Genomic DNA, 15,186 nt, shown 5'->3' on the forward strand with positions numbered 1-15,186 from the left:
TCAATCCCAGCCCTGCCACAAACCGGCCACGTGACTTTGGGCCAGTCAGCCTTTCCTGTCCTGCCATTTCCTTGCTATAAAATGTTCAGACTCCCGATAACCAAAATTACCCATGTCTGTGGAGGTTTAGATCGTGACTTAGAGCAGTGCCGCATAACCTTTTATAGGTCACCTGTTCCTTCGAGAATCTGATGAGAATTTTGTTTGTCTTCTACTTAGGAAAATGCCTATACACAAAGTTTTGCCTAGAATTCAGCGAAGTGGGGGTGGGAGGTCCAAGGTCTACAGATTTAGGACTTTTGAACAGGAAGGAGGCAGTGATCCAGTGTATCCAATGCTCTAGTTGCCAACCATGCTTCAAGGTTCCTCAGGTCACCGCTCCCCCATCTCTTCTGTCCGCCCTCCCAACATCAGCTCTGTACTGAAAAGACACTGGTAAATGGGAGGCCAGCCTGTCTGGTGCTATGGTTTTCAGGCTTGCTTTTACATATGGAACCTTTTTTTTTTTTGGTCCTAGTAGAGCTTTATCTGGAGCTCCAATATAGATAAAAGGGAGCTCTGAAGCATTTTTATTTCATTCATTCATTCATTCATTCATTCAGTGGGTATTCATTATATGTTGCTTTGTGCCAGGCACCTGGCTGGTCAGACTGTAAGGAGATTTTGTAAGGAGATCACTCTGTCTTGGCTGAGGTGATCAGAGACCCGGCTCCTGAAACACTTAGCTTTTGGGGCTCAGTTTCCTCATCTGTAAAACAGGACAATGGAATACTGATGCCACACCGTATTCTAAGTACGCTTGGCATCATTAGCCCTAGTTAGGAGGATGAAGGACAGTGAACATGAGCACTGAGCTCCAAAGGAGGGAAAAGGAGGAATTTTTGCCTTCAGTATCCAGGAAATCCCCACGCTATGGAGAAACTAGCTGAATGATAGCTTGGAAATTTCCAAGAGAATGATAAGGCTGAGCCTTGGGAAGATATTTGCTGTTTCTTCACTCCCTCCTCCCCTGGAAGGTTTGCTGCTGTCACTATCGATTTCATGGAGTTTCATGGAGCCGGTTCACACACTCTCCTCCGGCGCCTGAATTCACAGGCCCAAACCTGCTGTGACAAAGATTTCCCCACGAGTGGTGGTTTCTGGGAAGATGATGTCTGTACCTGAAGGGCTGCTCCCTGGGAAAGGACAGGATTCTGCAGAGGCCCAGGCCTGCGTCAGGGCAGATCAATCCCCTTCACTCTGGGCTTGGTGGTTAGACGTGCAGGCTTGCGCGGCTTTGGAAATACGCTTCAGCCGTGTTTCTGGAGGGGAGCTCAGGCAAGTCCGCTACCGACAAGAGCTCACCTCTGGGGGCTTTTCCGTTCCTTCCCGTGGCTGGCAGTCTAGCGTCAAGGTCAAGGGCATGGGTTTTGGTGTTGGACAATCGTGGCTCCGAGTCCTAGCACTGCCTCTGCTCTCTGCCTGATCTTGGGCAAGACACCAGCCTCTCCACGGCTCATATCCTTGTCTGTGAGATGGGGATAATAACACCTCCCTCTCAGGGTTGTCGAGAAATTATTAATTAAATTCTATTGTAAGCCTGGTGCCTGGCTCATGTAAATGCTCTATAAATAGTCACGCTTTCCGTAGCCCTAATTTTCCAGCTGAGAAGCGGGTTATTTGATAATGCAGCACTAGAGGAGTGGGGTCAAGAGTACACATGTCCTTCGTTGCGTACCTAACACTGCACCAAACGTGCCCCGTTCCTGTCCAGGCCCAGCCTGACCCACTTGACGGACTGGAGGACAAAGAACTATCACTCAGTTATTCATCCCTCCTGAGGGGTGTAAACAGGCGAACAAGCCACTGCTTTTCCTTTATTAGAAGGTCGGAGAGCTTTGCCTGGCACCCCAGGATGCAGCCCCCTACCCTCCAGGATGCAACAAGGCTATTCTTTCCTGCTCGTGACAGACACTCCATGGCGTCTGTTCCGCCCGAGGACCAGCCCTCTGTGCTCTACCTGTGTTTTGCCAGCAAACACTTATCTCAGCCACTCACTCTCCATCCTCCAGGAAATTCAGAGGCAGAGCCAGCTCCTAACAAGGGGCTGCTTTGGTCAGCCAGCTGTTAGTCCTTGGGCTCCTGTCCCCTCCGTGGGGCAACATCAGTCACCCTAAAGTTCTCGAGCCACTTCTGCTCAATGAGTTCAACAATATCAGAAACCAGAACGTGTCCGAGGGCCCTCAGGGCCGGGACTCCCTAACATCTCCCGGGGCCCCTGGTTCCTGGATCCAAAGGCCCCTGCTGTTGCTGCTGCTGGTCCTGGTCCTGCCCTCGGTCCCCTTCTTTCCACCTGGGTCCCCCTGGACGTCCGTGCCTGTGGCCCCACTGGTGGCCAGGTCTAGACTGAGGGTCCTCCCGCAGACCGAGAGCCGCCGCAGCACCTCGGAGGCAGCCTCCACGGGCACACTGGCCCGCGGCTCCAGCAGCATCTCCAACAGTGAGCTCATCTCCGAGAGGAAGGTGCTGGCCAGCCGTGTGCCTGTCGGGCTCAGCTCTGGCCCCGACCCCTTGCCGAACGTCTGGAAGGTCCTTGGCTCCTCCAAGGCCGCAGTGTCCGGGGAGAACACGTTGTCACGGTAGTTGGTAGCAAGGGGCAAAGAGAGCCTGGCCATCCAGGCCGGGTCTGGGGCGCTTAGTCGGTCCAGGGCCAGGCCTGCAGGGGGAGGAGAGGACATAGTGAGGGCTGAGCCCACGGAAGGGCAGAGCGGGTGAGGGTGGGGTGTGGGCAGGGCAAGGGCACTGAACAAAGGAGGGAAGGGAAATGGCAGAGGACAGACTGGGTAGCCAGAAGGGGACAGGAAGGAAGAGGCCCTGACAGGGAAGCTCACTGGGCAGGAAGGCCACTGACTGACGTTGCTCATGAGCTGAGAGAAGAGGAGGCAGGAGGAAGGCCTACAATTAGAATCGGCCTGTTTTTAAATGACGTCTGGTGGGTGGCGTGTTTCAGGTCTAGGTGTCTTTCACCCACTCATTGTAGCCAGGCGCACCCTGAATGGGGGAAAATCCCTTTTCTTGGCCAAGGCTGGAGTTCCTGCCTTGGGGCTGCCTTCTGTCTGTACCATAATAATGACCACTTACTAAGTACTCCTGTGCCAAGCAATTTACATCATTATCTCATCCACACAACCTTTGAAATCCAGAGTATTATCCCATTTTATAGATGAGAGAACTGTAAAGTTCTAAGAAGTTAAAACACATATGTACTACGCAACTAAATCCAAATTTGACCCTGGGTCTGATGACTCCGAAGCCCCTTTGACTGCACTGCTATCCACTCTGAAGAGCTGGCCCTTCCTCCCCCTGGATGCTCCAGGGGCCCCTCTGTGGCCTCTGCTGAGAATCAGGCTGGGGGTGGGGGGCTGGTTCTCTAAGGGCTGTCCCAGGAAAGGGATGGGGCAGTGAAAACCTGTCTCCTGGAACCCACTGCTACCATCACTTCTTTTCCTGTCTCAAAAACTAGTCCCAGGCCTGATGGTAGAGGCCAAGCAGAGGAAAGACTGTCTTTAAGAAATGTAGTTAAAGAAACTGTGTCTTTCAATAAAAAAGAGGCACAACATCTACTTTAACATGTATTTAGTGTTTGCCTAAAGTGAGCTGCTTTAAAATTTGTGCATATTGTTGGTGGAATGCAAATGGGAGAAGCCACTTTGGAAAGCAGGATGGACATTAAAAATAGAACTGCCTTATGACCCAGTGATTCCACTTCGGTGATTATATCTAAAGAAACTCAAAACACTAATTCAGACAAATATATGCACCCCTTTGTTCATCTGAAACATTATTTTCAATAGCCAAGATTTGGAAGTGGCCCAAGTGCCCATCAGTAGATGACTGGATAAGAAAGCAGCATGGATGGACCCAGAGAGTATTATGCTAAGTGAAATGAGCCAGTCAGAGAAAGACGAGCACCGTATGATTTCACTTATATGTGGAATCTAATGAACAAAATAAACTAACAAAGTGGAGACACTCAGACTGAAAACAGACTGACAGTTCTGAGAGGAGTGAGTGGGGTTGGAAAAGGTGAAGGGATTAAGAAAACAACAGCAACTCAGACTCAGACACCAGTATGGTGATTAGCAGAGGGAAAGGGGGTGAAGGAGGTAGAGGAGGGTAAAGGGGGAATAAATGGTGATGGAAGGAGACTTGACTTGGTGGTGTGAACACACAATGCAATATACAGATGAGGTGTTACAGAATTGTACACCTAAAACCTATATAATTTTATTAACCAGTTACCCCAATAAATCAACAAAAAGGAAAAAAAAAATTAAAAGTAAATAAAATCTGTGCATAGCAAAGAAGCCTGAAAGGAGATTTGCCAAAGGATTAACTGAAATTAGCCTGGGCAGAAGTGATTTATTTTCTTTTTATCTACATTTTTCTACATTAACTAAATATTGCTTGTGTAATTTGGAAAAGTTATTTCAAAATACAGCTAATTGTTTTTTATATTGATATAAACGAGTCTCCATCTCACCAAGTGAGCGTGGGACTGTGCAGCTTGTGAGGCAGGGTCAGGCCACTTCCCAACTGGTCCAGCCCACGCCTGGGACTTAGAGAACATTCACTGAATGATTGAATGAACAAATATTAACCCTCAGCATTTGGGAAATGTAAACCTTAGTTCCCTGCGACTCTGGAGTAATAAGGTTGGAACTCTTGGCGTTATGGAATTAGGCCTTTCCTTGTACCAGGGTCAGAGAGCTTCCGAAGGAATGAAGCTTGGAATGAGAAAATCACTGGGGTGGGTGTGAATGGCTGAAAAGCGATGGTGAATTTACTCTGTGGAGGGTGGGTGCTGGGCCGACCTGGGTTTGATTTCCCTGCTTTGCTGCTAGTGAGCAGTGTGACCTTGGGGAAATTGCTTAACCTCTCTGAGCCTTTTTCTCTCATAAAGTGGTGAACTGGCAGTACTCATCTTGTTGGGTTGCTGTGAGCATTCAGATGAGTAGCTCGGGCTCTTTTTTTTTTTTATCCCTGCCGCCCTCTTCATCCCCGCTGTGCTTGCCCTCTGTGCTGTGGGAAAGCAGGACCACGTGGGAACCGAGCCCGCAGGTTCCAGTCCCACACTGCCCAATAGAGATCGACTGTGAGCTACAGAGGTCATTTTAAATTTTCTATTTGCCACATTTTAAAAAGTAAAAAGAGCTGAAACCGGTTTGGCTCAGTGGATAGAGCGTCGGCCTGCGGACTGAAAGGTCCCAGGTTCGATTCCGGTCAAGGGCATGTACCTGGGTTGCGGGCATATCCCCAGTAGGAGATGTGCAGGAGGCAGCTGATCGATGTTTCTCTCTCATCGATGTTTCTGACTCTCTATCTCTCTCCCTTCCTCTCTGTAAAAAATCAATAAAATATATTAAAAAAAAGTAAAAAGAAAAAGTGAAATTCATAAAGTATTTTATAATTACTATCATTTTATCACATAACCAATATTTTTTCATAATCAATATTTTTAATATTGGGATATTATAAATTACTTTTTACAATAACTGTTCAAAATCTGAAGTGCATTTTATATTTACATCCCATCTCAGTTCAGACTAGACATTTCCACATGTGGCTAGTGGCTGCTATACTGGACTTCACAGTTCCACATTCTAGACAATACAGTCCTATAAAACTTTGCATATATGTGCTGTCCAAAGCAATACCCATTAACCATATGTGGCTGGTGAGCACTTGAAATGTGGCTGGTATGACTGAGGCACTGAATTTTTCATTTTACATGTACTTAATTTTAATTAGATTTCATTTTACTTAATTTTAATGTAGAGCCACAGTGGTATTAGTAACCATGGGCGGCACAGCCTTGGGAACATTATTTAACACCCCTGCCCCTCAGATTTTCCCTCTATGAGCTGGGGATAATGAATAGTCTGTATCTTGTCAGAGTTCCTCATGAGGCACCTAGGACAGGGTCCAGCGCATAGAAAGCACTCAGTAAATGTTAGCCTTATTTCTGTTAACCAAGGAAAAGGAAGTGCCTGCCGTGCCTTCGGCATGTTTGCTGCCGGAGGAGCACACAGGGGATGTCCAGATGAGAAGCAGCTTGTTACCACAGAAACAAAACCACAGCTTAGGGACAGTTGGATCTGTAGGTGTTACCTAAAGGGGGCTGACGGCTCTCCACAGCAGAGGGGCCAGCTAGCAGACTCTTTAATTAAACTTCATCTTTTGTATCTATTTTCAAAACTAATTGTTTCTCCAGAAAAAAAATATTTTTGTTTCAGTAAGAAATGTTAGCACATTAATGAGGTGATTCAGTTCTCAGGGTAAAAGGATAGTTAAACACACCAAAGAAATTCTAAAAAGTGGTTCAGGAGGTAAGGGGAGGCCTCTTGGTGGGAGGCAGGCCTAGGTTGACTCACTTTCAATCGCTAATGAGCCAGGTGACTGGGCAAGCCGTTACCTCTCTGAGCCTCAGTTTCTCATGAGAGTGCTCATAATCAAACTGGAGCTCATAATGCCTACCTCCAAGGACGGTTTGGAAGCTTAAATGAGATAATGTGTATAAGATGTGTCCTGTACCTGGCACACCAAGAACTCAGTAATCGTTCACTATTCTTACGATGATCTGTAAAATGAACAATCAGAGTAGAATCTGATCGTTAAACAAACGAAGGCCTCTGAAGCGCCAGGAGAAGTAAAATGCTGATGTTCCTCCCCAGAAACGGGATGGCTGTTTCCCTGCAGTGATTGGAACGGAACTCCGAAGCCTGAGCGTGTAAGCAGACTGTGTGTGGGGTAGAAGGAGAGTGGGGTCACCCTGGGGAGTCCCTACCTTTGTGGGGGTCCAGCAGGCTTGACAGTTCTTCTTCTAGCAGCTGCTTCACAGAGAGGTCCTCTTCAAGGTCCAAGGGTCCTTCTTCCTGGTCTGGTTCTGCCTGGCCACCAGCCCTGGCACCGGGGCCATCTGTGTCTGGGATTACACTCCTGCAAAGGAAACCAACCCAGCCCCCAAGTGAGAAAGTTCAAACCTAGGTTCATTCATTCTAGCTCGTGCACATTCTTCTATTCATGCCAGCATTCATTTGTCCACATAGTCCAGCCTTCAGAGTCAGACTGACCTGAGTGACTCGATCCCATCCCTCCTGCCTACTCTGAGTCTGTAACATCTACTTCTTGGGGCATGGTGAGACGTTGTAACATGAAAGGTTTATGTAAAGAGCTTAACACCGGGCCTGGCACATTGTAAGCATTCAGCAAACAGAAGTGACCATGACTGCATAGATGTGATTACTCACTATTGTCCCTCCCATTCCTTCACATTGCCTGGCACAGAGTAGGAGTTTAGTAACTTCAGTTGAATCAATTCGGTCATCTACCATCCATCCATCCACCCATCCATTCACCCATTCATCCTTCCATCAAAGTATGAGCTCCAGTGAGGGCAGGGATATTTATCTGTGCTCAGAACAGGGCTCAGTGCATAGTAGGTACTTAATACTTTGTGGATTTAGTGATTGAATGTTCCTTCCTCCCTATTTGAGGCCAAATTGTAGACCAGAAGAGCATGTCCAGCTAAAGCGAGGCATCCAAAAGCTATTCAGAATCTACTATCCCATTTCACTCTCCTACTGCCTCCTCCCTGGCTTCTCCCTCCATAGACCCTTCTTATCACCTGGGGGAGGCCAGTTCCTCAGACTTCCTGGCATGGGGGAACAGGGCAGGCCCCTCATCATCCAGCAGGTGGAAGGCTCCCTGAGGGGCTTTAAGGTCAGGAGAGAGAGGGGTCTTTTCTTTTCTTTTTTCCAGTGGCTATTTCTACTGCATGGAGAGATCAGCAGGGAGGTGGCAAGTAACAATGACAGCAATTCATGTTACTGAGAAATTACTCTGAGTCATGCCTTGCCAGCGGTTCTCAACCTTCTGGCCCTTTAAATACAGTTCCTCATGTTGTGACCCAACCATAAAATTATTTTTGTTGCTACTTCATAACTGTAATGTTGTTACTGTTATGAATCGTAATGTAAATATCTGATATGCAGGATGGTCTTAGGCGACCCCTGTGAAAGGCTCGTTCGACCACCAAAGGGGTCGCGACCCACAGGTTGAGAACCGCTGCCTTAAGCTTTGCAGGGTATATGCTCCTTTTCATTAAACCTTCCACATCTGTAAGGGTTCTCTTGTTATCATTCTCAGTTTACAAATGAGAAAACCAAGACTTGTGAAGATTATGCAGCTTGCACAAGCTCCCCATGGATTAAGTGATAAAGTGAGAATTCAAATTTAGACTGCTCTGACTCTGGAGTGCTCACCTCTGCCCTGCACTACCTTTCACTACCTTTCACTCCCTTTGACAAAACGGAAGAAGCAGCTACAAGTTGTCACAGCAAGAGCACTGAACCAGGAGTCAGGTGCCACTCACTGGCTATATGACCTTGAACAAAGTCACTTTAAGAGGAAAGGACTTACCATTGCTTGTGGACCTACTATGTGCTTGGCACTGGGCTATGGGCTTAGAATACATTTGGTCATTAAATCCTTACCCCATCACTACAAGGAATTGTGGTGACCTTCAGTTTAAAGATGAGAAACTAGGCCTTGGAGATTTATTTGACTTGCTCAAGTTTACATAACTGGGTTGAACCCAACTAGTTAGAGCCTCAATGTCTCCATCTGTAACAAGGAGTTAGATGTCTTGACATCTCTTTAATTCTAGGACAGCCTAAAGGAACACACCCACGTATCCATGTCCTTAGCCAGGGGCCTTCATATTATGTTTAAGGGTCAAGCGAAAGAAAGCTGAAAGTTACAGATTGAAAGTCCTTAGCCCAGCACCTCTGCAATCAGAGGACAGATAACCAGAGCCTCAGGATGAAGTCATTTCCCTAGTGACCCTGTCCTGTAAATACTATAAATACAGTGGCTCCAGGACCAAGTGGCCTGGGGTGGGGGGATGGATGCTGTCCGAGGCACTGTCCCAGGGGAGTGGGTCTGGGATGTGATCACCCTTCCTTAAGATCACAGACTGCAGGGGTGAGGGGGGCTGGAGAAGCCTGTGGGGGCTAAGTGTGCTTACCTGCCTCCGCAGGGCTTGGCCGAGTATTTATTTCCCCGGTGGTTTGGTTTGGGCTGGAATTGGCCCTGATGCAGCAAGGACAGCAGCTGGGAGATTTGCTACAAGACAGGAAAAATCTGTTGACTCCACACAATTCCGACCCAGCACACTTCCTCGCCGGATGTTTCCCTCAATGCCGGCGCTTTCTTTTTATAGTCTTTCCTCCAGTTTCAGATGATTGTGTGATCAGACGGGGGATGGTGGGTGGTGAACAGTGAGAGAGGCAGGGACCTGTACGGGCAGGTTCCCTACTTTGCCTTTGTCAAGCCAGGACCTGGGTGCCTGAGGGAGAGAATAGGGACCATCTGGGCTAGTCCCCTCTCATCTCCCCAAGTGACCTGCCCCTGTTGGAATCGGCAGGGCTAGGGGTGAAAAAGGCATTTCCTGACCATAAATTCATTATTACTTTGATCAGGATTATCTTAAACAGTTATTTCCTGCCTTCAGCAGTATTCAAGCACTCAGCCAATTTTTGTGGGCCAGATATAAGACTATGTTGTAGAGAAGACAAAAATGGTGTCATTTAATCATTCATTGATTCATGCTTTCATTCATTCAACAGGTATTTAGTAAGTTTGTCTGTGCCAATGTCTGCCCTGAAGCGAGCTCATAGTCTGTCAGGGGAGACAGGGCACAGCAGTTACTACAGGGGGTTGCACTGGGTTAAGAAAGGATGGGGGTCTGTGGGAGCAGAGGAGGGCCCCTTACCCATCTTGGAGCAAATAGGAAGCTGTGGGGTGAAATGGGAGGAGTTTGAATACTTATTTCTACAAATGTTTATTGAGTTCATACTACATGCTAGGCACCTCTGCTGAGACTCGAAGGCTCCATAGGAGTTTGGCAGGTGGAGAGAGGGTGAGGGTCTGGGCCAAGGGTGAAGGGCATTCCAGACAGAAGGCACTGCACACTGCAAGATGGTTGGAGAGTGAGGCAGAAGTTGGGAAGGATGCCAGGGCCAGACCCTGCAGGGCCTCACAACGGAGAAGGCAACAGACCAAGTCTTGGCAGGCTGAGTCCCAGTTCAAGGTCATTTCTAGCTTGTGTAACGTCAAGTAGGTTTTCAGACCTACTCAGACCTTCCATCTCTAAGGTGGAGCTAGAAATACCCACCGAGACTTTTCATGGGTTTTCGGGATTAATTAGATGGCTTGAAAGTTTAGAATGCTCCATGAATGCAAGGAGTTTGGGTTGTTCCTCCTAGAAACACGGCCTCTGCCTCCTGAGCCCACCCCCATTCCTCCCTGAGCAGTTCAAGACAGAAAGTGCCAGCCTCAGAGGAGAGTTGGAAGGGAAGGTGGCCAGGACTGGGGTTTCCATAAGGGTCAGCGTCCCATTGCCTGCCTCCGGGCAGATCCCACCTCCTAAGGCATGTGCCACCCTTTTCCCGAATGACAGCCTGTACTTCAGGGACTCTCCCCAAGTGCCATACCCTGAGCTGAGCACTGTCATTGAAGGTCACTTCACAGTCAGAGCCTAGACTCTGGAGTTCGTTGGCCTCGGGTTCCCACCTATGAACATTGTGAGCCTCAGTTTCCTCAGCAGTAAAAAAGGGAATAATAATGAGATCCAGCTCATACGGTGGTTGTGATTATAGGATTAAATGTGTAAAAGTATATAAATCACTTCTTAATCGATCTTATGATAAGCACTTAATAACTGTCAAGTTATATATAATCTCATTTAATTCTTACAATAACTCAAGGGAAGAGATACCATGACACCCATTTTGCAGGTGTGAAACCTGAGGCCCACCAGGGGCTACACAGCAGTTAGTGGTAGTCTGGAATTTGAACTTGGATCTGACTCCACTGTGCCACTGTGCTGCTGGAAAGGCAGCGTTAGGCAAGCTGCCTCTTACCCTCAAGTTGATCCCAGATGGGCAGCCTTCTTTCCATCACCCCAGTGGGGCCACCCACAGTGCCTGCTCTCTGCTGTCTCTATTTACTATCAACCAGTTTTTGGCACAAAGAGCTCATTCAGTAAGGATTTGATGAATGAATGAATGAATGAATGAATGAGTGAATGGCTCTGGGCAACCTCTGGGCAGGACTCCTAAGAAAGCAGCTGGGCCCTCTCCAGGTGGCTTCCTGAAGGGGGTGGGGGGAAATGAGGGGAAGGAAGCTGTGTCCTTGCTTCACAGGAAGCCTCAGATGATGGCCTGGCCAAACAGAAGTGTGCTTTGGATAAATAGCCTGGCACAGGGAAAATTATCTGGGGTGCAGAGAAGCAGATAGGAGTGTGGTATCAGGCAGCATCTCTGAAAACGTCTCCCATTTGTGTCTAGTAAGTCCCAGGTCTCTAGACACTTGGCCATTTATCATCCCACTTAATCCTCAGACCCCTGGGAGGTAGACACAGGGTAAGTTTGGCATACAGTCCCCACTTTATAGATGAGGAAAATGAGGCTCCGATATTAAAGGCCTTGCCCAGAGCTGCCCAGTTCCTACATGGCTATGCTGAAATTTGAGCCCAGATCTGCCTGACTCCCAAGTTCCAAGGTTACGTTCACTGTCCCATCCTGCAGACCCGGCCGGCAAGCTCTGCATATCGAACAAGTGATATGCAGCCCCTGAGCCTGGGAGCAATGATGCCCCTGCCAGCCTGCTTCACAGGGAGGTTGCCCAGGTGGAGATGGAAAGAGCTTTGCAGAAGTCATTGTAATCATTTGCTGAGTGCTAGCTTCGTGCCAGACACCAGAGCGCCCTCATTTTATCTTCAAGCAAACTTAGGAGATGGGTGCTGTTAACATGGACATCTTCAACAGGGAAGCTGAGTAACTTCCTTGTGGTTCACAGCTAGAAAGCGGGGGAGCCAGCACTTGAACCCAGGCAGCCTTGCTCCAAATCTTTTATTCTTGATCCCTACCTTTGCTGTGTGTCTACTTATGCCAGGCTTCCTGAGCAAATGCTGTATAGGAATTAACTGACGAAATCCTCAGGACAACTCTGTGAGGTAGATGCTCTTATAGTCATTCCTATTTTACAGATGGGAAAAATAAGGCTCAGAGACAGGAAGTAATTTGTCTAGAATCACACAGCTAAATTCTTTTTACCCCAGAGCTATGCCCTGAACCACTGCACTCAATACATCATAAAGTGCCCAGTGAGCCTAAGGAATGAATATGAGGATTGTGAGGGTAATGGTGGTGTCTGATGCTGTTAGTAGTGATCCTGGGGTGACCAGAGAGAGAGAGCTGTACCTGAACAGGAGATGAATCCACAGTGAGCTCCTCTATAGGGTTCCGCTCCGCGAAGGCAGCCACGGACAGCCGGACCAGGCTCCGCAGGATCTGACGGGGGCCTGATTCTTTTTCAGCGGCCACTTTGCCATTGAGATTCCGCTGCCGCCTCAGGGTTGCAGAGGAGGCTGGTGAGCTCAACGGGGCTTCCTGGCTGCCCTGGTCTCCAGGAGGCTTCTCTGTGGGGCTGCCTGCCACCTTCAGGGGCCTCGAGCGGGCCTGGCCCTGTGCAGGCTGGGGCTCAGGAAGGTTCAGGTTCTCCCGGGAAGCGTTCCTCTGCCTGGGATGGTTGAAAAGGAGGTTGACTGTGTCCTGCAGTACCTCTCGGCTCTCAGCCACGGCTCCCTGGTTGCCTTGGTTACGAAGGGTCCTGTACAGGGTGGGTGTGAGGTGAAAGGGGGCCTGCAGGCAGGGGTCCCAGCCTGCTTCCATCGTCGCTTCCTTGCTCACATCCTTGAGGGGCTGCCCCACTTCACCAGGCTCGTCCACCTGGCCTCTGAGCACAGGCACGAGGTGGATGTCAGCCTTCTGAATGTGTCTCTGGGGTCTCTTGGGCTGGTTGCGGTAGGTGGATTCAGCCTCCCTACAGTTATAGGCCCTGTTGTCCCTCTTCTCCGTCCGGCATATGGACATGATCAGAGCCAAGATCAACCCAAAGATGGCCAGCAGGACGACCAGGCAAATCACCGTCAGCACTGATGTGCTGAGGGCCCCAGGAGCACGGGCGGAGTCCTTCAGGTGGTCGACACTGGTGACGAACAAGATCCTCAACAGGGCTTGGGTCTGCAAGGAGGGGCTGCCACAGTCTTCTACCACTATCTCCAGCTCCCACTCCCTCCCAATGAGGCTGCTGGCATTGGTGATGTTGATGAACAGCTGCCCCAGGTGGGGGCTGAGGACAAAGAGGCGGGCTTCATTCCCACTCCGAATGCTGTAGAACACCTCTCCATTTGCCCCTGAGTCTGCGTCTCTCGCTACAATGGTCACCAACAGGAATGGCTGGGAGCTGTGGGTGGCCAGTGGTGCCATGGCAGTGCCCGCCAGACCCAGGGCATTGGGAGTATCAATGGGCACCAGAAGGTGGCCTGTGGAGCCATTTACCAGCACTGAGAGGCTGGCTTTTCCATCGCTGAGCAGGGGATGAATCACCTCTGGGGCATTATCGTTGGCATCCAGGAGGCTGACCCACACAGAGATGCTGGATGAGAGCCGGGGCTGTCCCCTGTCCTCTGCGACCACATGGAACTCAAAGCTGGCCATCTCTTCATAGTCCAGTGACCTCTGAGCAATGACCTCTCCTGTGTCTGAGTCAATGGCTACCAAGTGGGAAACCGGGGAGTCCTGGATGCGGTATGAGATTTGTCCATTAGCGCCCAAGTCCGCATCGTGAGCTTTGATGGTAATGAGGTGAAGAGCGGGCAGGTTGTTTTCCCTAGTGGAGACCTCATACCTGCTCTTCTCAAACACAGGCGCATTGTCGTTGACATCACTGATCTGAATGCTGAGCTGTTTCTCGGCCGATAAGGGCTGGGGTCCTTGGTCTTGGGCCAACAAGGTGAGGCTATATTTGGGCCACTGCTCTCTGTCCAGCGTGGCGTTGGTTAGCAGCATATATGTGTTGCCATTGGTCCTTTTCAGCCGGAAGTGGCCCAGCTCTTGGCTCAGCCAACAGTGGACCAGACCATTGTTTCCTGAGTCCAAGTCGTTCGCCATGATGAGAGCAATGAAACTGTCCTTGGGAAGAGCTTCTGACACTAGCAGCGGCTGGGAGGCCCATGTGATGTGGATGCTTGGGGCATTGTCATTGACATCCAGAACCTTGATGAGGACTTTGCAATGGGCTGGGATGGGATTGGGACCCAGGTCCCTGGCTTGGACATCCACCTCATAGGCAGGATTCTTCTCATAGTCGAGGGGTTGACGCAGAATCACCTGGCCGGTTTTGGCATCGATGCTGAAGGTGTCCAGCACCTCTGGAGGCACGTGCTTGCTGAAGAAGAACTCCACCTCCCCGTTGGGGCCTTGGTCAGGGTCTGTGGCAGTCAAGTTTATGAGGAGAGTACCAGGGGCAGCATCTTCTTGGATCTCTAGTGCCAGGGAGCTCTCAGCAAACACAGGGCTGTTGTCATTGGAGTCCAGGACGTTGACTTTGATCAGGCTAGTGCCTGACTTGGGGGGGTTCCCACTGTCATAGGCAGTTAACACCAGATCAAAAAACGAGTGGATTTCCCGGTCCAGCTCCTTCACCACCACCAGCTCCGCATGTTTGGTCTCATCAGGCCCCACGATGACATCCAGGGCAAAGTGCTCACTGGGTGACAGGGAATAGGAGTGCAGGGTGTTGGGGCCAGTGTCTGGGTCCAAAGCTCTGTCCAGGGGGATCCGGGTGCTCAGAGAGGCACTCTCAGAGATTTCCAGCTCCTGCTTGCCTTTGGGAAACTGTGGCTGGTGATCATTGATATCCAGCACCTGGATCTCCACGTGGATCAGAGCCAAGTCCCCTTTGGCAAGCACGTCAAAGGCAACCAGGCAGGGATCCCGCTGCCGGCAAAGCTGCTCTCGGTCCAGCCGCCTCACTGTGCGGAGCAAGCCGTCTTCAGAGTCCACCTGGATGGGGAGCTCCTGAGGCAGCTGCAGGACCTGGAAAGCAGCGCCAGCTTGCCTGTGCCTCTCCTCCCAGCCCAGTGCCTGGGACAGCTTCCCTATCACCGTGCCAGACGGCACTTCCTCTGACACTTGGTATTTCACAGTGAGAGTGGCCACCTCCTGACAATCCCCTGAAAGGAACAAGTAGCCACCTGGCCCCAAAAGCCCCAGCAAAAGTCGGAGAAGTTGCATCATG

The 15,186-nt window shown here is 49.8% G+C and overlaps 1 protein-coding gene across 1 annotated transcript; it reads right to left on the minus strand.

Annotated features, from left to right (window-relative positions):
- Window positions 1–1,808: 1,808 nt before the first annotated feature.
- PCDH12 (protocadherin 12) lies at window positions 1,809–15,185 on the minus strand (the record flags this gene model as incomplete). The annotated part of the gene is made up of 4 exons (XM_081093503.1): window positions 1,809–2,695; window positions 6,827–6,978; window positions 9,068–9,165; window positions 12,306–15,185. The coding sequence occupies 4 exons, from the start codon at window positions 15,183–15,185 to the stop codon at window positions 2,223–2,225; spliced, it is 3,603 nt and encodes a 1,200-aa protein (XP_080949629.1). The 3' UTR covers window positions 1,809–2,222.
- Between the last annotated feature and the right edge of the window lies 1 nt (window position 15,186).

This window comes from Myotis nattereri (assembly GCF_964212035.1).
Source record: "Myotis nattereri genome assembly, chromosome: 5".
Lineage (NCBI taxonomy): Eukaryota > Metazoa > Chordata > Mammalia > Chiroptera > Vespertilionidae > Myotis > Myotis nattereri.